This window comes from Dendropsophus ebraccatus, unplaced genomic scaffold, assembly GCF_027789765.1.
Source record: "Dendropsophus ebraccatus isolate aDenEbr1 unplaced genomic scaffold, aDenEbr1.pat pat_scaffold_1784_ctg1, whole genome shotgun sequence".
Taxonomy (NCBI): Eukaryota; Metazoa; Chordata; class Amphibia; order Anura; family Hylidae; genus Dendropsophus; species Dendropsophus ebraccatus.
Window position 1 is genome coordinate 1,322 of NW_027209213.1, and position 26,019 is coordinate 27,340.

The window sequence follows — 26,019 nt, forward strand, 5'->3', positions numbered from 1 at the left end:
GTCAATATATATGTCTTATAAAAGGAAAAATATGAGAAAAAAAACATATACACATTATATATATATATATATATATATATATATATATATATATAATATATATGTATGTATATGATTTTTTGCTCATATTTTCCTTTTATAAGACACTTTTTTTTCCCTTCAAAAAGAAGAAGTTAAAGTAGCCAGCACCACCTTACCCCTGTTTTAACCTCTTTCCCTGCTGGTGTCCAGTGATGAGATCCACTCCTCTTGTCACATTGCCAGGACTGAAAAGAGGAGCTCCAAAATGCCGTCCTCACTGCCCCACTAAGATGGAAGACGACCACTGGGGTGGAGGATTGGATAGCAGTGTCATTAGAGAGGAGTGGAACTCTTATCTGGATACCGAATGGTTAAACAGCCAGAAACTCATTCACAGCTGTAGATTCTAAATATTGAGAACCGAGCACTGTCTTCCCACAGGAAATAATTTAAATGTGTTAAATGGGTTCCAGTACCCACCAATAAATAACTTTAGTACCCATTTATTACACTGAAAAGTGCCCAGTTCAATCAATACAGTACAGCACTATATACTGTACAGTACATTCATAACAAGAAATGTTCAAAACTAGCAATTATAGTACAGTAGTACACAAACTCTTCACTCATCTGTTACTGTATAGTACACCCCACCTCAGCACTTTAATGTGTGGGGATGGTGGTGAACTGACTGTACTACTACTGTACTGTATACGCACTCCGGCAATCTTATACAGCACTGTACTGTATGTGAAGCCTCAACACTGCTAAATTCACCATGTACAACCTACGGTCCATGCTCGCAAAAGCTACGGATATCAAGCAAAGTTCGAATTCCGAACATTACTTCTGGGTAAATTTTCGCTAAAATACCGAACAGTTTGAATTCAGATGCAAAATCAGATTTTACTGTACTTCAAGCCTGGGTAGCAAAAAAGTGACTGAGGACCGAGCACGAGTTTGAAAACTAAAGCAAACTTTTCTTGAAAATACTGTTTGAGAATCTAAGTGTCTGGACCAGTTTGAGAACCGAGGTACCCCTGTGTTCAAGCTACTACATCGCCAAGGAACATCAGTGCCACCTGCCTTTTGCTACAGTGATCAGTACAGATTATACTTTTTTATTACAACATTATCATGCTATCAATTGTGGACATTGCTGTCTTGAACTAGTGTTAGGCAGCACACGCTCTTAATAAGAGTTGTTTCCTGCTATCTTTAATGGTTATAAGGAAATCACAGCACGATCAATACTGATTATGCAAATATCCAACTCGCTAAAGATCATGAGAAGCATTATATTGTTACATATGTTTTAATCTTTAGAATTATTTTTCTTTATGAGGTTACCGTATAAGTTCATGTGTTTTTATTTTTTATTGTATTCGTATGTATTTACCTGTAACAACAAGTTTACTCTATTTATGGATTTTGATAGAAACTGATACATTACTGTTGGTGACCATGAGAACTGGTTCCTTTACTTGTCTATCACGCTTGTATAGTTCACAATTACAGATGAGCACAATTGGAGCATGCTCAAGTCCGATCATGCAGCATTTGATTAGCAGTGGCTGCAGAAGTTGGATGCAGCCCTAGGCATTCAACTTCAGCCACCACTGCCGCACAATCTGACTCTAGAATGCTTCAGTTCCACTCATGTCTATTTACAATCTATAAAGAATTGCATTACAGTTGCATAGGAACAATGCTATAATTTAGTTGGAGCCAGTTAAGCTAATCTAACGGTATAAAAAACAGCAACTTACCATGCAGGTGTCTTCATCTTAAAAGTTTTTCTGCAGCTTGGATTACTTTTGTATGGTCATTTGCTAAAACACTAGCTCCCATATAATATCCGACATCCCAGTAACTTTGAAGTTTCTCTATGTTTCCTTTTTTACCAAGCAAACTGCTAATTTTCACCCCTGTTTATGGACAAAACAGAAACAAAGAAGGTTACCGCCAGAGAAAGTCCACGTAGGGTTTCCAGACTGCCCTCACTTCTTTTTATTTGTATCTTAAGATAGATATACCATATACTAAATACTTCATACAGATTCTATAAAGGAGCACTTGTAGGACTAAAAAAAATCTCTAAAAAAAACTCACTTACATATGCTGGTACTCCAAGACTAAAGACTGATGATTGTGTAGGAAAGTGCAGGGCTGTCTAAGGGGCCTATTCTCCGGGAGCGATAATCGGCCAAATCAGTCCCATTCGGCCGATTATCGCTCGGTGGAATAGAGAAAACGATCAGCCGATGATCGTGTCATCGGCTGATAGTTTATTTAGGGCCAGACCTAAAATCATCGGTCCCACACCGCGCATCGCTACGGTGGAATAGCGGTGCGCGGCGGGTGACCGACGACTTGAGAAGTGCAGCATACATTACCTGTCCGGGCTTCTCCTGCACTCAGTCTTCCTCCCCAGGTCCTGCTCGCAGCATTAGCAGCTCCGGAGCGGCCTGACTGAGCAGTCAGACCGCTCAGCCAATCAATGGCCGGGTCCGCCGCGGCCAGTGATTGACGGAGCAGTCTGACAGCTCAATCAGGCCGCATCGAAGCTGATGCAACGCCGCCGGGGAGGAAGACGGAGCGCAGGAGAAGCCCCGACAGGTAATGTATTGCTGCAAGGACATCGGTAACGATGTCCCTGCAGCCCTCGCTTAACGATCATTGGGGCCGTGGAATAGGCTAGATCGGCGCTCGTTTACATCGTTGCTTGGCCCGTGGAATTGGGCCCTAAGCCCTGCAGTTCCCAATCCTCTGCTCTGATCAAGTGCTGCCGCACAGCACTATACAGGACAGGATGCTGCCCTCGCATACTGTAAATTGTAATATACAGTATCCATGGAGGAGGCCACCTGTCGCTGTAGCACAGTGGTGCAGCCTCTCCACAGCAAGCGGAATCTGCATGTACTAGAACCAATAGCAGAGCGAGCGATGATAGCAATCATAGCTCGAAGTGAAGAGACTGCGGCATTGTGCTATAGTGTCAGGCAGCCTCCTCTCTGGGTACTGTATATAAGAATATAAATGGGGGGATTGAAACCCTGTTCTGTATATCACTGTGCGGCAGCACTAGGACAGGGCATAGGATCAAGTACAGCAAGGCTTTAATACTCCTGCAGTTCCCAACACAAATGTTGGTGTCAGCAGAGGGACCTGTGTTGCCCTTTACTGTTGCAAAGTACTATACCTTTATTGTTAAAGCAATGTATTAGCAAAAAAAAATATATATAATATATATATTTATATATATATATATAGCCAGTGGAGTACCCCTTTAATTGTACAATAGGATAATAGAAACATTGCACTCACCGCCCGTTGTCTTCTCACTTTATTTATTTATTTATATATACAAAGTATGTGCATAGACAGGTATATGGGAGGACGCCCTAGCGTTAGCAGCGACAGCTGTTTCTTGCCTTCCGGCACTTCGTCACTTCCTTGCCTTCCGTGACGAAGTGCCGGAAGGCAAGAAACAGCTGTCGCTGCTAACGCTAGGGCATCCTTCCATATACCTGTCTATGCACATACTTTGTATAAATAAATAAATAAATAAATAGACAGGTATATGGAAGGAAGCCCTAACGTTAGCAGTGACAGCTGTTTCTTGCCTTCCGGCACTTCGTCATGGAAGGCAAGGAAGTGACGAAGTGCCGGAAGGCAAGAAACAGCTGTCGCTGCTAACGCTAGGGCGTCCTCCCATATACCTGTCTATGCACATAGTTTGTATGAATAAATAAACTGAGAAGACAACGAGCGGTGAGTGCCATGTTTCTATTATCCTATTGTTGCTGTATGCATCTGGAACTCCTGTAACATAGAGCACCACCCGTAGAGTCTGATCACCTACTGTGCCCTACGTCTAGTTTGGACACACATGTAGTGCCGTACTCATCATACTCTCTCTGCACGATGGACCCCTTTAATTGTGTATAGAGCTCATTCTCATCCTGCTGCAGTCTTGAAGGGGTTATCCAGTGCTACAAAACATGGCTCTTGTCTCCAGTTTGGGTGGGGTTTTGTGACTCCGTTCCATTAAAGTGAATGGAACTTATTTGCAAACCACACCTGAACTGGAGACAAGAGTAGTGCTAACTCTGGAAGAAAGTAGCCATGTTTTTGTAGCACTGGATAACACCTTTAATGTTTGCTTGAAAAAGACCCAGACCCACTACTATGCCATCTACTAGAATTGATGGTCTTCTAGCGTGCATCCACAATCTACTTGCCTATCCTACCTAAGGTGCTGCTGGAACCTGTTATTTGCATAATATCTTACCTTTGCATTACCCCTATCGCTTTGCATTCTGGTGCATGGGAACCCTGTGTCTTTTATAAATCCTGATTTTAATTTTTACATATGGCATCTTATAAAGGGTAGCTTCACACGTACCGTATAACACCAGATTTTCTGCTGCGGATTCGCAGCAGATTTGACTAAATGAATTTACACAGTATTAAATTATGCAGATTTGATGCTGTGTTTATTCATTTAATCAAATCCGCTGCGGATCCGCAGCAGAAAATCTGGTGCGATACAGTACGTGTGAAGCTACCCTAAAGGGGAGGGGGGTATGGATACATATGATCTGGTCATGTCCAGTTATCCAAGACTATTGGTCCAAGGTGCACCATCTGTTGAATACAGAGATGAGTCTTCCTGAAGTAAGTGCCCCAGAAAATAGCTTACTAGGCTTGGTTAATGCCTCGGTCCTCACCAAGTATAGTCGTATACTCTACAGCAGTGCTTCTCAATTCCATTCCTCAGGCCTCACCAACAGGTCATGTTTTGAGGATTTCCTTAGCATTTCACAGGTGATATAATTATAGTCAGTGCATCAGGTATTATCACAGCTGTTTTTTGTATGGGATATCCTCAAAACATAACCTGTTGGTGAGGCCTGAGGACTGGAATTGAGAAGCACTGCTCTACAGAATACGCCTCTACTATGTTCGCAACACCATCCTACTTAATTGGAAACGCCCTAAGCATCCCACTCTCTCTCACTGGATACAACTCGTAGACGAGGACCTGGGAATGTACAAAGTCACCTATTCAGCTAGAGGTATCCAGCATGCTTCTATCATATTTAGAAGCCATGGTTGTCGGCTCAAACGACACTGGCTAGGTTGAGGGATGAGGCACAGTTCCCTAGCCATGTGTGAAGATAGTGAGCGAATGAATTTTGTGTCAGCTCTGAATACAAATGTAACACACAATGGGGGAGATGTATCAAACATGGTGTAAAGTGAAACTGGCTCAGTTGCCCCTAGCAACCAATCAGGTTCCACCTTTCATTCCACACAGACTCTTTGGAAAGTGAAAGGTGGAATCTGATTGGTTGCTAGGGGCAACTGAGCCAGTTTCACTTTACACCATGTTTGATAAATCTCCCCCAATGTCTTTATTGTCGACTATTCTGCCCTCATTTGAGAATGGGTGCTACGCAGATCATTCTGTTGTAACGGAGTTTTTTTTCCAAATGTTGTTTTTCATTTTCTAGTATACTTTGTATACTACATGGCTCCAGATTAAGAGTGATTGTTTTTCAATGTTTTGTATTCTATTGTTGTTTAAAAGCATAAAGAAAAACTTTTAAGAAAACCTACCTCAGGACTATTACACTCTGCCTTTACAAAGAGGATATTGCAGAACTTAAACACAGTTGCAGCAGCAACAAATTTTAATCCTGCGATATTATTGATAAATCTTACCGTTTTAGAGATTCCAAAATAGTAACTTCGTCCACAAAATTTAATAAAATCTCATGTCATAAACACATCCAATACATATAGACCCCACAAGGTAGTATTTATGTTTCGCCACAGTTAAACCTCAATAACACAGTACCTTCTAGTGTCTCTTTATGACTATTTACAGAACTTTGTTTCCTGTAAAGCAGTAGTGCATAGCGTGGACAGGGAAACTAGAAATTTGTCAAATTACCGATTTTACGGAGTTCAAATGAAGAATCAAACTGATGTCCAGCCGCCAAGAGGAGCACTGCATAATTGATTCCAGACTGAAGAGTTGGCTCAGACTCAAACGCTCTCCTATACCTATAAAACCAAACAAATTGGGAATGACTTATAAACACAAAAGTTAACATCCAGAGCCTCCTGTATAATATTCCATCACTCGCTACCTCCTGGTCTCTACTCACTGGTGGTCTACTTGCTTCGCTTTATAACCAGTTTAGCATAACAGACCAGTTTGCCAGAGTAAAAAAACAATACTTGCAAATCAACAGATCATGGGATCAATATTCTGCATTTCTCGCGGGGAGCTCATAGGAGATAGCAGCAGTCTGCTTCCACTGCTTCTATAGCACGGAGCGATGATAGCAGAACATTTCTCTCCTCCTTGTTTGTCTTTCAACATGTTGATAGACATTAAAAGACAATAATGAACCGGCATCATGCAAGTCGGCTGATTGTTGCACGACACAATTATCGTCTGTAATGGCCGATAATCGCTTTGTGTAGTAGAGCTATATGTGTAACTCAGATATTTGTGCACATCAGCCATTATCAAATGCTTTACAGCTTAGATACGAAAAAAATGCAGCGGTAGTTCATTTCTTTGTTAGTATAAGTAATGCTTTTATTTATATTTTAAAAGAGGACTTCCCTAAGCCACACACTTCCCTAAGCCATACACAGTGACCAAATCTTCAAAATTATTATATTGGTTTTGATAGGGGTTATTAACATATTTATACAATATCATATGACCTCTTAGCCTTCCATTAGGTAAATAAATTTAGTTTTGATAATTTACATACCTCCTTACCTTCCTTTTTTTCAGCTGGCTAGCACAAGGGTGCTGTGCTCACTTACCTGGCATTGCGTGACAGGAGCAGGTACGTGAGCACCTCATCCTGGTCCAGCCAGCTGAAAAAAGACAAAAAAAGGAGAGAGGGGGTGCTTTTTCTTCAAAATAGGGCTTTTACACATCTTTTGGAATGTGAATTTCTAAGGTAATGTGTTCCCTGAGCCATTATTCGAGACAGAACGTTTTTTTCCCCCCCATTATTCTTCATATAAGTGCGATTTTCCATGGAGCACCGCCACATGAAATAATCCTTATATCCAATGTTGCCACACGACCCTGCTGAGTTACAAGCCACAACTGCTTTTGATCGCAACATGATTGCTCACGCCTGCAACTGTCCAGGCCCGTTTGAAGTTCACCAATAACCATCTAGATGATCCAGAGGAGGCATGGGAGAAGGTCATGTGGTCAGATGAGACCAAAATAGAACTTTTTGATATCAGCTCCACTATGTGTTTGAAGGAAGAAGAAGGATGAGTACAACCCCAAGAACACAGTCACAGACATGAAGCATGGGGGTGGAAGCATCATACTTTGGGGACACAACACCTGCACCGCATTCAAGGGAGGATGGATTGAGCCATGTACCGTGAGATTTTGGCCAAAAGCCTCCTTTCCTCAGCTTTCCTGAAGCTGGGTCGTGGCTGGGTCTTCCAGCATGACAAACACCTGAAACACATAGCCAGGGCAACTAAGGGGTGGCTCCAATAAAAAATGAATTAAAAAAAACAAACAAAAAAAACAAACAAAAAGAAGCAGCTACGTAAGATGCATTTCAAGGTCTTGGAGTGCCCTAGCCAGTCTCCACACCTGAACCAAATAGAAAATCTTTGGAGGAAGCTGAAATTCAATGTTGGCCAGCGACAGCCCCGAAATCTGAAAGATCTGGAGAAGGTGGGACACAATCCTTGCTGCAGTGTCTGCAAACCTGGTCAAGAACTCCAGGAAACCTCCAACCTCTGTAACTGCAAACAAAGGTTTCTGGACCAAATATTAACTTCTGTTTTTCTTTTGTATCAAATAATTATTAATGTAATCAAATGCAATTTCATTATTTAAAAACCAAACTATGATTTTCTGGAATTTCTTTTATCGATTCTGTCTCTCACAGGTGAAGTCACCTACCATAAATATTACATACCTCTCCATTCTTTGTAGGTGGGAAAACATGCAAAAATTGGCAGTGTAGTACGTGTACTTATTTTTCCTACTGTATGGTAAAACTGTCTCCTGTTTTGCAGATATTGTTCTTCTAAACACTTACACAATACAATAGCTCCAGGGCTGCCATAGTAAATATGAGAACCAAAATAAGGAAGTTTGTTAAATGACAGATGTACTCTGCAGACAACAGAACCATACATAAAAGATATATACAACCAACACAAAAGGAGAGGAAAAAATTTCTATTACTACAATTACTACATCACAAAAGAGAAAATGCTACATGTTGAGAAAGCTTTTCTGTATTTGTCTCCTACAAATAATGGGGTTTCCCAGGAAGTGATAGGTTACACAACTGGCACATTGTAAAAATGCAGATCAACACTTTCTACACGTATACAGAAGGGGGTGGTATTTTTAGCACTTGGGTTACAAATATCTGCACAGTGCCGATGCTTGATTTGTGCCCCTCTACATAAATCCTGTGTGCACCGGAGTCACTCCGTGTCACGGCTGGCGGGAAATCTTGCCGGCAACCATGCCTCCCTGGGAGCGTCTGTGTATAGGAGGGCTGACACTCCCAGGTAGTGTGGTTGCCAGCAAGATTCCCACCTACTGGAGCCTATTTAGAGCTGTAACAGTGACTTCTGCATGACTGGTTCTCTACAGGCTCCATTCATATGTACTGTATAGCAGCATATTTTACGCAGCAAAAGTTGCCAGAAATACGCAGCAGATTTACTACCCAAGTATTTCAATGGGTAGCAAAACTTGCAGCCAACCTGTGTGTTTTATGCTCCTGGGGTTGAGTGCGGCGCTCCCAGTACTTGAATTGCAAAGATGCAATAGAATACACTTACTTTCTCAGGAAGCACTGAGAGGGTGCTCTTCTCAGCCATGCTAGCTACCAAGGCTAGCGCTGCAAAGAAGAGAACTCACCAAGGGCTGAAGGCTGTGTTCCCACATTGTGTTCTCAGCACAAATGCAACATGGCAACAGCGCAACACTAAACCCCTTCAGCTCCTGTCTGCATGGCATTTTCCTCTGCACTGCAGCCTCTAGTGATCCTGGCTTAAGTGCAGTTGAAGACACACCAAAAGTGGGGAGGGGTAAGTGTGCTATATTGTTGTGCGGCCATTACCATTCATTGTTATCAGCTTCACATCTGTTTCCACACAACTGTGTGGCTGATAATAATAATTTTTTAATTTCTACAAAAGATCATATCAGCCAACGAGCGGGCATCTGCTGGCTCGCTGGCTAATCTCTGGCTCTTATTCATCCCATAACCGGCTTAAGTGTTCCTAGAAATGCATATAGCTGATATGTAAAAGGGTCTTTAGGAAACCTTTGCAGGTATATTTTGTTCTTTAGCTGACCCTGAGTATTTACAATACTGAACTTTTTCACAATTTTTTTATTTTCTGTTTTACATATAATATTCTTTCTATTTTGCATGATAATAATCTTAAGTTCTCTGTTTGATATGACTTGTACATGATTAAAGTAGAGCATAGTAATATTTTAATTACAATATCCAAAATGCTTTGTCACATATGTTTTTCATTATTGTATTTTTTTTTACAATTTTTTTGTTCACTTGTTATGTCTATTGTATTCACATGATCTCCATTTTTCATTACTTGTATGTATCTATGTATTTGTTCTGCCCTTCCATAGGGGGAAGGTTCTTGCATTGTCATGTGATGTAATTGTCTACAGGTGATTTCCTGAGATTTTTTTGTGCTTATAAATTAGTCTTTGTACAAGTCTCCTATATGCTGTGATCAAGGTTCAGAGCGAGCTGAAGCGCGTCTAGCATTTTCAGAGAACTTGCGTTTTTGTATATAATGATTTTTATGGATTCTTTACAATAAATACTGGATTTTATTGGATTGCTGGAATAGGTTTCGTTTATCCATGCTACAACGCCTGATCACTCACAGGTGAGGTCCTTTGCATTCCTTCTCCGGTGAGACGAACAGTTCCAACCTCTACATTAAGCAAGGATTGTTGGAGTAAGTAGCGGGTAAAAACTTTTTTTTGCAATTAAAATTTTACATTGACTTTTAGTTTTTTATTAGCTGCAAGCCATAATCATCAAATTCAAAGAAATAAACACTTGAAATCAATCTGTAACAAATCTATATAAGATATGAGTTTCAATCTTTGAATTGAATTACTGAAATACATTACATTTCAATGGTATTCTATTTTCCTGAGATGCACCTGTAACATATCTAATACAGTGGGCATGAGGACAGGAACAAACATCAATGTTAACCCTTCCCCGGGGTTCAGCAAGAGCCACACTGCCATTGGTTGAGTTGAGAACTGCAAGACCTAGTCTGTATCTTTAGGCCTGGAGACACAGCAGCAGGAGCCACTGCTTGTGTGATCTGGAACTGACAGCATATATATATATATATATATATATATATATTATATATTTTTTTTTTTTTTTTTTTAACATCTGTTATCAGCAATCATATGAATAATAGTGGCACTCACCTGCCAGGATGTAATAATAAAATGACTTTATTTCGGATTCATGGTAATGAATTATCTGATAGATAAAATGTTACTGTTCCATCACTAATCCTGGTGATAATATAGGGAGACAGCTCTAAGGTGTCAGAAAGTTATATAGATTTATGGATTCCTTTTATTTAAAAATATCCAGTCTTTCAGTACTTATCAGCTGCTGTATGTCCCTGCAGAAAGTGGTGTATTCTTTACCAGTGCTCCCTGCTGCCCCTTCTGTCCACGACAGTAACTGCCAAGAGCAGGAGAGGTTTTCTATAGGGATTTGCTACTGCACCCATGTCAGATTGGAGAAAATACAGCACTCCTGCAGGACATACAGCAGCTGATTAGTACTGGAAGACTGAAGATTTTTTAAAAAAAGTAATTTACAAATTGATATAACTGTCTGACACCAGTTGATTTGAAAACATTTCTTTCTGGCATGAATCCTACTTTAATGAGAGGAAGATAGTTAGTAATAGTAATAAAAGTAAATCCAGTGGCCCTCTGCTGTGTGTTACAGAAGCCAGAGAAGGAAGTGCCAAACAAAAGAAGAAAGGTGAAAGTGATTTTTACTTGCACTACATGGTGATTCAAATGCTTGCTGATACACAATATTTACAGCTGAACAAACCCTTATCCAAGATATATTGTGTTCTACGCTGCTTATAGGTAGGATAGTAACTACTGCTAAAAAAAGGTCACTGTGACTAATGTAAAAATAAGAAAAAAAAAGATGACTAATGTAAAAGCATTGAAAGTGTGTTATTGCTGTGCATGGGAACACAAAATGTTATGAAGGAAATAAATCATGCTACTCTATGCTGCTGAAGCCAACATTAAAAATTAACTGCGGGACATCAAAAATATGATTATTAAAGAAATTAAATATGTATTAATACAGCATGAAATATTAATCCAGTCTTGCTTTGCTGAGTCCTGTAATTGCCCGTGGTCTTATGATTGTGTAAGAAGAACATTACTTTTAGTCAAAAATAGTGTGTGGCAATAATTTAACATACAGTTATTGCAAACAAGAACACAGATTGATGCAATGATGTCTGTAGGCTGTGTTCACACTGCACTAAAAATTCCAAGCACTTGCATTTTAGTAAACCTACTGCCACCTTATCTGAATAGACTCCTGTTATAGTTAACTCTGGAGAAAAGACATGTTTTTTAAATCATCTGGTATCAGAAAGTTATACAAATCTATCTTACTTCTTTCTCAAGAAACCTCAAGTCTTCCAGTACTTATCAGCTGCTTCATGTCCTGCAGGAAGTGGTGTATTCTTTCCAGTCTGACACAGTGCCCTCAGCTGCCATCTCTGTCCATGTCAGGAACTGTCCAGAGCTAGAGCAAATCCCCATAGAAAACCTCTTTTGCTCTGGACAATTCCTGACATAGACAGAGGTGGCAGCAGAGAGCACTGTCACACTGGAAAGAATACACCAATTTCTGCAGGACATACAGCAGCTGATAAGTACAGGAAGACTTGAGATTTTAAAATAGAAGTAATTTACATTTCTATATAACTTTCTGACACCAGATTTGAAAGAAACATTTTTTCGCTGGAGCACCCCTTTACCTTAGATTTTCCAAGACGACTTAAAGTAAAGTACCATGAAAATTAAAAGGCAATTTAACAAACAGCAGGAATTTAACAATGTATACTTACCAGTCCTTGTGCCTCTGTAGCACAGCTTCCATGTCTCACTGACGGCCGAAACCAGGTTTATCACATACCCAGCTCTTTCAGCTGCAAAATGTCTCTCCCCAGTCACTGATTGGGTGAGATGACAATCACTCAGCTAGGTATGTGACGTTACAGCTGGAATAGCGGCAGAAGGCTGGCAGCTGTCACCTGTACTAGGGAGCAGAGCTACAGGGCACAAGGATGGGTAAGTATACTTTGTTAACAATGTTTCCTGTCTTCTTTTTTTCAATTTCATGGGACTTATCCTTTAGGGCAAGCAAAACAGGTAAACTGACATAAAAGCTGCTCTATTGCCAGGACTAATATTTTTCATGACAAGCATATGATAACCTTCTCTTGTAGTCACATATGCTTGATATTATGCTAAAAGTTGGCTGGAAGCAGCATAAAATATTTCAATAAATAAAAGGAGGCCTATAAAAACTGGCTGGAGGAGCGGTTTCATCGCATACTAACCAACATATGCCTTTGTCTCGGCTTTCCTCATCAGTGAAGTTAGAATCCAGAAACATATCCTTGTAGATTCTTCCCACCAAGCAGTACACATCAGAGGCAACCTGGTCTTCATGTTGCACCATAGGTAACATAATCTCTAGAGCTTTCTCCCTATCCCCAGGCAGCTTCCTCCTAAACAAAAAAAAAACAAACAAACAATATGTAGAATGAAAATAATGATATACAGGGATACAGCTAAGAAACAGTAAAATCGAAACAGTCGAAAAACAGAAAGCAAGAAATATAAATAGCATATTGTGTTGCTTTCAAGTTACCTTTCCAAGATATCTTTTGGTTCTGAGATTGCTTTGTGTCTCAAGCGTGGATGAATGTAAAAGTCTACAGGGAACTCATATTACATGTATTATCACATTACTCATTTCTCTTACTGGAGTTCTGCATTTGCAGGAGCGTCAGGATAAGTTGGCAAGTCACTAAAAAACCTAAGGCTGCATTCACACGTTCAGGGTTTTTCCCGGTCCGTGATTGTGGTCCGGCAGCTACCTCCGTGATCCGTGCAAAACAGTCGGTTTTTCATCTGTTTTGCATCCGTTTTGTATCAGTGTCAGTTTTTTTCATGGATCTGTGTTAAAGCATTTTAAATTACATTGATTACATCACATCCATGTTTTTCACGGATGAACACGGTTGTCACATCCGTGTACATCCGTGAAAAACACGGATCTCATTGAATTCTATGGGGAATCCTTTCCGTGCATCCGTTCCGAGTAATGACATGTCTTATTTTTAAATGGAACGGATCACGAATCCGTGAAATAACTGAACATCTGAATAGCCCAATAGAAAGCAATGGGCTGTAAAATTGTCCGTACGCACAGATCCGTGAGCACGGACAACTTCCCGGAACGTGTGAATGCAGCCTTAATGGAAAGTGAAGATATGATGGAAAACATCACAGACATCAGGTAGTTAACCTACGCTATGCATTCCTGATCTCACTATAGAACTTTGCTTTTTGTTATCGGATGCTTTTTATGGCAAATGTTTGCATATTTTTTGCATATTAATACAACACCAAAAAAACAAAAGAAAGAAAGATACAAACAAACATTCTTTCCTTCCATCATGGGCAGTCAAATATCTTTTTGCTACAGTCTCTACTAAAACATAAATCCAATACTTATAAGCACACAGAAAATGGCTGTCTATCTAATCTTATCTAATCTATCACCTATATATCTAATCTATCTCTTATCTCTTATCTATTTATTCTATCTAATCTTTTTTATTTTATCTAATCTAATCTAATCTCATATCTCCTATCTAGGCATGAGAGCTGCAGCAGCAGCATGTAGACATGCTGCCCTCTTCCCAGCCAATAACGGCTTATTGGCAGTCTGAGCACTGAGAACTTAAAGCGACTCTGTACCCACAATCTGTCCCCCCCCCCCCCCAAACCACTTGTACCTTCAGATAACTGCTTTTAATCCAAGATCTGTCCTGGGGTCCGTTCGGCAGGGGATGCAGTTATTGTATTAAAAACAACTTTTAATCTTGCAGTGCTGTGTCTAACGGCCGGGCTTACATTTGTATATGCATTAGGCTGGGACCACCTCTCCGTCCTTCCTCCCCACCCTCCTCATCATTAGGAATGATCCAGGAACATTTACTGCTGTTTGAGCTTTGCACAGGTGTATTAACGATCCAGCCCATGTTCATTATACACACAGGTGGGGAATAGGAAGCAATCTGCCTGGAGGATTCCTAATGATGAGGAGGGTGGGGAGGAAGGACAGAGAGGGTGTGCCAGCCTAACGCATATACAAATGTAAGCCTCGGGCCGTTAGACACAGCGCTGCCGGATTAAAAGTTGTTTTTTATGACAAGAACTGCATCCCCTGCCAAACGAGAGCCCAGGACAGATCTTGGATTAAAAGCAGCTATCTGAAGGTACAAGTGGTTTTGGGTGGGGGGGGTGGGGGTCAGATTGTGGGTACAGAGTCGCTTTAAAGGGGTAGTGCAGGCGTTTAACTTTTATTCAGTAAATAACACACATTGCAAAAGTTACACAAACTTTGTAATGTGTGTTATTCAAGTGAATGTACCCTCCCCCCCCCGCCACGTCATCTGCTGCTCAGCCGCGATTGGCTGAGCACAGTTATGCTCAGCCAATCGCGGCTGAGCAGCTGATTGTTATGTGTTATGTGTTTAGTGAATAAAAGTTAAACGCCGCACTACCCCTCTAAAGTGTCACTGTTGTTTAAAATATTTTTGCAGAAATTGATTTTAAGAAACTTTGCAATTGAGTTTATTAGCCGTAAAATGCATTTTTATCATGAAAAAGCAGTTTGAAGCTCTCCCCCCCTGTCTTCATGGTTCTCTTATGAAAGGGGGAGGGGTTGAATAAGATGAGGCACCAAAACAGGACAACAAAGAATTAATTTACAGCTATATCACGGGGTTATCTCCTCTAAAGTCAGCCCTGACCTCTCTGACCTCTGAATACCGACTTTCACACAGCTCCCGCTGTGTAATCCTTTGTTCTCTGCTTTCTGCTGGCAACTAATCTCCCTCCTCCCCCTTCCCTCTCCATAGGTTACACAGGGCACGTCTGATGTAAAAGGGTCGAGATTTCCTGATAATGAACCGTAAATGAGAGAGAGGAGGGAGGGGGGGGACCAGGAAAAAGTCTTTTTGAATGCAGATAATGGCACATTTGCCTAATAAACCCAATTGCTCTGCCTGCCAATCAAGCGTGAGCAGCTGGAAAAAGGGCGGAGGCAGCGTGACTACATGCCGCTGTGGCTCCGCTCTTATGCCTACCAGGTGCCGCAATGGATGATTAAAGATTTTGGATTTTAGTATTTAAGAAGAAGTTTCATGAAAAAAAAATCACTGGCAGGCAGAGGGGTATAGGAACATAATAAAGAAAAAGTTCTTACCCGTCCCCGTGCACCTGTAGTGCCACTCTTCTTTCAGACAGCTGCCAAATGTCGCGGTTTCCTGTTACGTAACGGCCCCAGCCCTGCTGATGGATTGCCTGCTCAGCCAGTCAGTGACTGCAACGGTGTCCCGCCCCAGTCACTGCTTAGCTAAGTGGACAATCCTAAAGAAAACTATAGTCCTCTAAATCCTTGCATAGTAATAGAAGATTTAATTAATAGGGACGCATTAGAGCAGACGTGTCAAACTCAGGCCCTCCAGCTGTTTTAAAATTGCAATTCCCCTCATGCCTGGACAGCCAAAGCTAAAGCTGTGGCTGTCCAGGCATGATGGGACTTGTAGTTTTGCAACAGCTAGAGGGCCTGAGTTTGACATCCCTGCACTAGAGGATGTATAAAAGCACAGATATAATATATATATCTCCCACCAGGCTATGGTGGCATGTGCTATGTAAATACAAAATAGAAATAATTGAGAGCGCATGCGCGCGGGGTTCATGGCGGACGCGTCCTGCTGAGCTCCGCAGTCCCGCCAGCCTCGGCAGCGCTAAATAAGCGAATATACGCTCCGGTCCGGCTCCTATTCTCCCCGAAAAGCTTGGTGACTGTCCGGGCTACAGGATGGCGACGAGGACGGGCAAGAAAAGCAAGGGCACCGGCCACATAGCAGCTCCTCATGTCGCTGCGCAGCGTCGGCCCTCCCCGCAGCAGACTCGGTCCGGCGCCATCTTGCCTCAGCGTGCAGCCTCACAAGCTTCCCCCAGGAGCGACACGGGACGGCAGGCTTCTCCCAGGAAGGAGGTAATAACTGCCCAGTCCCCCATGGCGTCCACCCGCGCCAGATCACCCAGCCCCTCCTCTGACATCTTTGGGGACCAGGATACACAGGGCTCGGCCCTGGATAAAGTAATGCGGACATAGCCCTCAGTCAGTCAAGTTCTGACTTGGCACCCAGCCAGCACAGCCCGGACAGACATGAAATGGAGGGAGGTAACATAGTAACATAGTAAATAGGGTTGAAAGAAGACAAGAGTCCATCAGGTTCAACCTAGGAAAATCCTACTGTGTTGATCCAGGAAGGCGAAAAACCCCTATGGGGCAGAAGACAAACGCCCCACCACAGGGAGAAACTCCCCCCCCCCCCCCCCCCCCCTCCCCCGACTGCAATGGCAACCAGAACAATCCCCGGATCAACGTATCACCAGAAATCTAATGCCCATAACTTGTAATATTATATTTTTCAAGAAAATCATCCAGGCCTCCCTTGAACTTATTTAATGAATCAGCCATGACAACATCATGTGGCAGAGAGTTCCACAGTCTTACCGCTCGTACAGTAAAGAACCCGCGTCGATGCTGATGATGAAATCTTCTTTCCTCTAGACGTAGAGGATGCCCCCTTGTCATTGTTACAGACCTAGGAGTAAAAAGACCACTACAAAGATCTCTGTACTGTCCATTCATATATTTGTACATTGTGATCAGATCGCCCCTAAGACGTCTTTTTTTCTAGCGTAAATAACCCCAAGCGTGATAACCTGTCCCTGGTACTGTAACCCACCCATTCCCTTAATGACCTTTGTTGCCCTCCTCTGCACCCGCTCTAGTTCAGCTGTGTCCTTCTTATATACCGGTGCCCAAAACTGTACACAGTATTCCATGTGTGGTCTGACCAGTGATTTATAAAGAGGCAAAACTATGTTCTCATCTTTAGCATCTATACCTCTTTTGATGCACCCCATTATTTTATTAGCCTTGGCAGCTGCTGCCTGGCACTGATCACTAAAGTTGAGTTTACTGTCCACCAATACCCCCAGGTCCTTTTCGGAAGTAGTTTTACCCAGTGTTTTATTATTTAGCACATAACTGTACTTATTATTTCTATGGCCCAAATGCATAACCTTACATTTATCCACATTAAACTTCATTTGCCATTTCTCCGCCCAAGCCTCTAGCTTCTCCAAATCCCTCTGTAATATGATATTATCCTCCTCTGTACTGATTACTTTACCCAGTTTAGTATCATCTGCAAAATGGAGATTCTACTCTGTAGCCCCTCTACAAGATCATTAATAAAAATATTAAAAAGAAGTGGACCCAACACTGACCCCTGTGGTACCCCACTAGTAACTAAAACCCAATCTGAATATGTTCCATCAATGACCACCCTCTGTTTTCTATCACACAACCAGTTACTTACCCATTTGCATACGTTTTCCCCGAGTCCCAGTATCCTCATTTTGTAGACCAACCTTTCATGCGGCACAGTATCAAATGCCTTTGAAAAGTCCAGATACACAACATCCACAGCCTCCCCCAGGTCCAGTCTATAACTTACCTCTTCATAGAAGCCGATCAGATTAGTCTGACAGGACCGATCCCTCATAAATCCATGCTGGTGCTGCGTCATAAGATTATTTTCATTAAGATACTCCAGTATAGCATCTCTTACAATCCCCTCAAATACTTTACCTACTATAGATGTTAGACTTACAGGCCTGTAGTTTCCAGGATCACTCCTTGACCCCTTCTTGAATATTGGTACCACATTAGCTATGCGCCAGTCCTGTGGAAGAATCCCTGTCGTAATAGAATCTTTAAATAATAGGAATAACGGTCTGTCCAACACAGTATTTAATTCTTGCAAAACCCTAGGATGGATACCTTCTGGGCCCGGTGACTTATGGATTTTAATGTTTTTAAGGCGTTTCCCCACTTCTTGTTGTGTTAGGCAGGTGAGATTTATGGGAGGATTAACATTATCCCTAGTCATGTCGTCTGTTATGGGATTCTCCTCTGTGAATACAGTAGAGAAGAATGTATTTAGTAGATTGGCCTTTTCCTCTTCCCCCTCCACCATTACACCCAGATTATTTTTGAGGTGACATGGAGGACAGAAACTCTGCACACATGATGCACTATTCTCCTGATAAAGTTCTCCTGTCCAGATTTTCATTACTTTTACAGCAAGAATTGGGGAAAGCCTGTTCCAGGATTACTGCTGACTTGAAATCTGACTTTCAGTAACTGGGGGTGAGGTTAGAGGCGATGGAATCTAAAATAGATGCTACTGTGAACACAGTTAACCAACATTCTTCCTGCATGGGGGAGCTATATGATCAACTTGATGTAGCACACGCAAAAATAGAAGACCTTGAAAATAGGTCACGCCGTGAAAATTTCCGTATTAGAGGCCTATCTGAGAGTGTCACGGACCTAGAGGAAGCGGTTAAAGAACTGTTTCATCTTCTCATTCCTGATCTCCCGGACCGCTACTATGACCTAGATAGGGTTCATCGGGCTCTGGCGGCGCCCAGGGCTGACGGCCTTCCAAGAGATGTTGTGGTTAAGCCTCACTACTATATGGCAAAGGAAAAATTGCTGAGAACTGCTCGAGATAATCCTGAGTTGATGCTCCGCGACATGCCCATCCAGATATATGCGGACCTGGCTCCCAGTACGATCCAAAAGCGCCGCACGTTGAAACCTCTGCTACAAATTCTGCAAAGGAAAGAGATTCGATTTCTCCGCTGTGGAAAGGGGGTTCAAGATCGCGGCCTAAGTGATGGCCTAATTGATGTTTGAGCATGTCCTGTCCTTGGACTTTGGTGTGAATATGCTCTGGACTGTCACCGTTTCTATAGTACCCTTGCTTATTCAGTAATGTTTCTTTGATTTATGTTACTGTTTTGGCTTCATGTAGGGAGCTTGACCCACGATAGGCTGCCATGTACTGATGGGGTTTTGCCCTTGTGCTCTCCCTGACCTCCTGAGCTTGCTCATCTAATTATGGGGGGGCAATCTCTTAAGGTCCTGTTTTGGGGACCTTGGTCCCTTGTAGATTTTCTCTTAACTTCTTCTTTTCTGTCCCCTTCCTTTTCTTTTCCCTCTTGTTTGTCCCTCTGTCCCTTGCTCCCCCTTGGCTTGATGCTTAGAGTGTTCAGAACATACATAATGGCGTCCCATAGGTCTGACCTCAAGGTTGTTACACACAATGTCCAGGGTTTTGAATAGTCCAACTAAAGGAAAAAGCTTTTCAGTTATATCATTCTATGGCTGATGGCTAAGGCTGATGTTGTTTTTTTTGCAAGAACTTCATTTCTCCACGCATTCTGTACCAAAATTCATGCATAACCATTATCCTGTGTTTTTTTTAGCTTTGGCGGACGAAAAGAAGAAAGGAGTGGGCATCTTCTTCTCCAGATCGGTTGATTTTACGCTATCCAATTCTTATAGCGACCCTGACGGACGTTACCTGTTGCTGACGGGTACTCTGCAAGGCTCCCCAGTCTCCTTTACATCCTATTATGCACCCAATACGGGACAGGTACAATTTTTCCAAAACATGTTTAAACTATTAGCACCCCACTTCGAGGGGCGCCTGATTTTTGCTGGCGACTCCAATTTGGCTTTGGACACTTCTCTAGACAGAAAACCTGGAGAACTGTCCAAGTCCAGAGCCCCTTCCTAGCAGGGCCTTCTACTGGCCAAATTGTTTCATACTTACGATTTGATTGATGCCTGGCGGGCAGCGAACCCTACTACCAAAGATTATTCCTATTTCTCTGTAGCTCATTCCTCCTATTCTCGTATAGACCATGTTCTTCTCTCTTCGCAACTCTCCTTTAATCTTTCTAAGGCTAGTATTTCCCCTATACCATGGTCTGATCATGACCCGGTTTCAGTGGTGCTAGATTCTTTCTGGATTACCCCCGCTTTTCTGCCTTGGAGATTAAATGAGACCTTACTGACCAATCCTGTAGCTTGCACTGAAGTCCTTTCAGGTCTTCAAGATTTCTTTGCTGTTAATTTACCTCATGAGACCTCGCCTGCGATTAATTGGGAGGCCCATAAGGCCACGATTAGGGGTACCGTAATTAAATTAGCTTCTACACTCAAAAAGGAGAGGGATGCTACTCTACGGTCAAAAACTATAGAATACAAGCGGCTGTGCACCCTCCATAAAAGGAACCCGAGCCCTGGGCTGTTATCTAAAGTTGAAGTAGCGAGGACTGAACTGAATATTTGTCTGACCTCGGTGGCAGAGCAAAGCCTGCGGTGGACGCAGTATAGATTCTTTAGTCAGGGTGATAAGCCTGGGTCTCTCTTAGCTAAACGTTTGTCTCCAAAGTTTCGACATACGGCTATCCCCACTGTGAGGCTCCCTAATGGGTCTGTTTCACAGCATCCCCCCTCAGTCTTAGAGGCCTTTCATAGATTTTTTTTCTAAATTTTATAAACGGGAGGGTGAGTTTCAAAAACCAATGGAGCAATCCTTATTCGCAGATTTGGATTTGCAGCAGACTTTAGCAGCAGCACACAAAGACTTAATGGATGATCCCGTTTTGCTGGAAGAGGTAAAGAGCGCCATTAAAGGGCTTAAACGCGGTTCCGCACCAGGGCCTGATGGCTTCTCCAGCTTTTATTATAAAAAATTTGTGGACATTGTAGCCCCACATTTAGTTTTATTGTTTAACTCTTTGAGAGAGGGGTCTGAACTCTGTTCTGACTCACTTAAGGCTTATATCTCGGTAATCCCCAAGCCCGATAAAGATCATCTCCTTTGTGAAAATTATAGGCCTATATCTCTTATTAATGTTGACATTAAAATCCTTACTAAAATTATGGCCACACGCATTAACTCCTTTATAGAGCAATATATTCACATAGATCAAATGGGTTTTGTCCCTAATAGACAGTCAGCGGATCAAACAAGGAGGGTGATAGACCTTGTATCCCTGGTGCAATCGCAGTGGGCTCCGACCTCCTCCAAACAAGCTTTGTGTTTGTCGTTAGACTTGCATTAAGCTTTTGACTCCCTGATTGGGAATATTTGTTCTATATTCTAGATAAATGGGGCTTCGGTCCAAATTTTTTAACTCTCTTGCGAGGCCTGTACTCTCACCCTACAGCTCGGGGTAAACATTAAGGGTCATATGTCTCCTGCTATAGGGGTAGAACGCGGAACTAGACAAGGATGTCCTCTGTCCCCCATTCTATTTATTCTTGCAATAGAACCCTTAGCGCGTCTGATTAGGGCACATGGGAGCATTAAAGGAATAGAGGTGAATGGTGAACAACATAAGTGTGCGCTTTATGCGGATGATATCCTGTTACTACTCACTTCCCCCTTGACCTCTCTTCGAATGTCTATAGCCTACTGGATAAGTTTGCTAAGGTGTCGGGTTTGCGAATTAAACCATAGTAAGTCAGAAATATTGAATGTAAATATCCCCCACGCGGCCGCCTAAATTGATCCAGTTAAATTTTGAGATGCGTTGGAGAGAAGATAAGCTAAGATATCTGGGAATCAACCTTACGTCTTCTCTTTCCTCCCTCTTCTCTTCAAACTTTATCCCTCTTAAGAAGAAACTGAATGAGGATCTGAAACTTTGGTCACTCTTAACCCCTCCTGGTTGGGCCGCATCGCGGCAGGTTAAAATGACCCTACTTCCGAATTATTATACTTATTTCGTACGGTCCCCATTGATATCCCACTTCCCTTTCTCCGGGGTCTACAGAGGGAGATCTTGGCTTTTATATGGGGTCCTCGTCGTTGTCGGGTGCCTCAACGGACACTGTACTCCAGCCGGACTAATGGAGGCCTTGGTCTGCCTAATATAATTAAATATTACTACGCTGCCCGCCTGGCCCCAATCGTTTCTTTACATCGTACCGCTGCCCATCCCGGCTGGGTTCCCATTGAACAATCTGCTTGCCCGGCCTTCCCGCTGGATCTGTTGCCGTGGCTTGCTATGAAGAAACGTCCACTGATCTTATGCCCACTCCTTTCTTCTATGCTGTCCCTGTGGGATCAGCTTAATCGTTCTTTTGCTTTGGGATCGGATCACACTCCGGCTGCTCCTCTTTTTGCCAACCCTGCATTTGCCCCAGGCATTCGCTCCTCTGTCTTTAAATGGTGGTCTGACAAGGGTTTATACAGAATTGGCAACTTTTTTAATAGACAAGGCATTCGCCCTAGAAATTTTTTTGTTACAATTCATAAATTGCCTGAAGCTGAACACTTTAGATATAACCAGATTGTTCATTTCTCACTGCTTGGAAAGATAGATGTGCGGATGTAACTGTGACTACGTTTTTTGAAGGTTTATGTATTAATTCCCCCGTCAGGGAAGCATGTTTTATCACTGTTGTATGCCCATTTCACCACACCTTCAGATAAGTTAAGTTACATGGTGCAGTGGGAAAGGGATTTGGCTCTTTCCTACTCCACACGGGAATGGCAGGATATAGCATCCAATACTGCTAAAATCTCAATTAACATGGCTTTGGTGGAGGCCAATTATAAAGTTCTTCTCCGCTGGTATTTGGTCCCGGCTCGTATTGCTAAAATGGTTCTTAACTACTCACCGCTCTGTTTTAGACAATGTGGTGGAGTTGGTACCATGAGCCACATTTGGTGGGACTGCCCAAAGGTAAAACGGTTTTGGAGACAAATTTTCAATTATTCTCGTTGACACAGTGCAATGTGTGCATGTGTCCTTCTGTTGCCTTGCTGAATGTGAGGGTCCCGGGGGCGTCCAAGGCCGTACAACAGTTTGCCTCATTTCTGTTTCTGGCGGACAAGATAGCGATTGCCACCTCATGGAAAAAAGGGGCGGTACCCCTGGAATTGGTGAGAGTTAAACTCAACTGGGTTATGGTCAATGACCGGCTGCATGCTCTTCTTCACGATAGGGAAGAAAAATTTCTAAAGGTCTGGCAGCCCTGGATTTCTTATATATCATCCTCTACGTAGGGTTGTTGGCCTTGGACGCCCCTGCGGTTGTACGGGCTTGGGTGGTGCGGGGGCCTTACACTACCTCCTTTCCCCCCCCTTCCCTCCCCCTCTTCCCCTTAATCCCTTTCCTGTTTTTCCTGGTATGTCTTGTCTGACTCTTCTTTTTCTCTCTTTTCTGTTTCTCTCTTAGTGCTTCCTCGGCCCCGGTCCCACCGGACGCTGGAACCCGGGGTCTTTGTTTAGTTGAATTTAGCAGACGACGTTTCGGTCTGCCCGGTAGTTCTGACATTGGACTATGGTTAAAAATGATGTGATGTTAGTTACACCCTTTTCTGCTGTCAATGATAGCTTCCACTTTAAACTGTTGGATTTATTTTATTTGATGTATGGTCATACATTGCCGATTGTGGGCTACTTTGTACACTTGATGCTCTTTCATTTGCAATTGTTTGCGGAACAAAACAAAAAACTTAATAAAACTTTTTGGAAACCCAAAATAGAAATAATTATATAACATAAATAAATGCCATATACCATCATAATAAAAAATGATCATCCCACTGTCAGTATATAACAGGCAGCCCCCTTAACCACCCTGCGGCCTGATGCATATGTAAGGGATGTAAATAGTTAAACATAGAATGTATGTAGGATGGTGTTTGTAGAAGTTGTGGACACACCTTGGAAGGAGATAAAAATGGGTAATAGTTGAATGTGTGTATTATATTGTTTGTAAACACCCATTGTTCAGACACCTTGAAGAGAACAAGTGAGGCCATGAGCTCCATTGATACTATTGTTGTAGCATCTTAGAGTCTGGACCATAGGTTACAAATCTAAATAAGTTGTTTAATTAATCTTAGCCACTCAGGTGCTGGGTAATAGAATATGTAACCGACACACACTACAATCAGAATAAGAGTTAATATGTATGTAACATCTAACCAATAGGAACTTGGACACTGCCCATGTCCTTCTTGGTTGGATGCCATCTTTTTCCTTTACAGTGGTACCTTGGTTTAAGAGCAATTTGGTTTAAGAGGTTGGAGTTTTTCAAAATTGTGATTTGGTTTGCTTTGGTGAGCGTTGCTTTGGTTTAAGAGCTCCCTGTACTGGGTGGGAGCAGGAGTGGGGGAGGGGCATGGTCTGCATAGCGGGGTCTACAGCCCTGTACTCTGACCCAGGAAGTCTCCCTCACCTTCCAAATCATAGCAGATCCACTTCAGGCTGGGGCCCACATCAGGGGACAGGACTGTGAAGGTAATTTCTCCATAGCTGTAACCCCTCTCTCCCCGGACAGAGAGTGCTGCATGTATGTGCCCACGTCTGCCCTGCTCGTTCCTTCATGCTCCCTGCAGTCTCTGTCAGCCCTTGTGTTTCCTATCCTCTACATTACTGTACAGTAACTTATAATATCACATATTCTGCTGTTTCTGAATGTTTATTCATTTGTTTTAGATGTTATTCAGAATAATAAATAATTATTTTTGGGGTTTGGAACCAATTGTCTGCATTTCTATGATTCTTATGGGAAAAATTTGCTTTGGTTTAAGAGTGATTTCAATTACAAGCACAGTCCCAGAATGAATTATGCTTGCAATCCAAGGCACCTCTGTATATATAAATTTAAATAGGTTGTTTCACAGAATATTGCGTCTGTGTCATGTCTCCCAAGCTTGTAAAGTTCCTCTACTGATAATTTGGAGTCCCGCTAGGAACTGGCAGTGGGTGATTTCCCCCCACACATGACCACACATGCACTCTGGCTTGCTTCGGGGGCTTCTGGCGTGTGGATGGCCCACCCAGCCAATCAATGGCTGCAGCGGGGAAGCGTATTGATAAGCTGAGCACGATGTCCAGACGCCGGGAGCCCCTGAAGCAAGCCAGAGTGCGGACCCGGTAATGTATGCACCAGGGGGATGACAATTTTGCTGTGAGTATAAAATTGTATTTAAAGTGACAGTGAAGGGATCCACAGCAGATTTAGATGCGTATCGCAGCATGAAATCCGCTGTCAATCCATCTGGTGTGAATCTAGCCTAAAGTACCATTCTAAAATAGTAAATGAATTTGACTAATATCTTGGTTGCTTAGAGAGCTGGTCAATAATTTTCTATTTTCAATATATGACCACTGTTACATACAGACAATATTATAGAATTATGGGTTGTGCTGCAACAGAATTGATAAACGTGCTCATAAAAGTGACATGGCTGATTAGAAAGCAGGTTCATAAAACAGTAGTTAACCCATCCAGCTAGCATTACATCCATATTGCTGCCATAAATCCATGGACAGGCGCACTGTATGATGGATGCTAGGACAGCACATTTTCCTTAATGCAATTGTGAGGCAGAGCACCATCAAAGAATTATACATTTTGCATTCTCTGTTTAGAATGGGAATAATGTAAAAGGAGGGCATACATTATAACTATGTAACTATGCAAAAGTTACCAGAGAATTATTCTCACCTGTTCAGGGCAAATGCATAGTGAAACTTCACGTGGAGATGGGAGGACAAATCAAAGGTCGGCAGTCTTTCTAGCGTCTCCACTAGCTTTACAATGGAATCATATTCCTTCACAGATGAGCCATTCAT

General features: G+C 42.3%; 1 protein-coding gene across 1 annotated transcript; it reads right to left on the bottom strand.

The window, feature by feature from the left end:
- Nucleotides 1-1,803: 1,803 nt before the first annotated feature.
- On the bottom strand, nucleotides 1,804-26,019 carry LOC138775576 (mitogen-activated protein kinase kinase kinase 5-like). The gene is made up of 4 exons (XM_069955970.1): nucleotides 25,892-26,019; nucleotides 12,736-12,906; nucleotides 5,984-6,096; nucleotides 1,804-1,949 (listed from the first exon to the last, which is right to left on the bottom strand). Exons 1-4 carry the CDS (start codon nucleotides 26,017-26,019, stop codon nucleotides 1,804-1,806), a joined length of 558 nt encoding a protein of 185 aa, XP_069812071.1.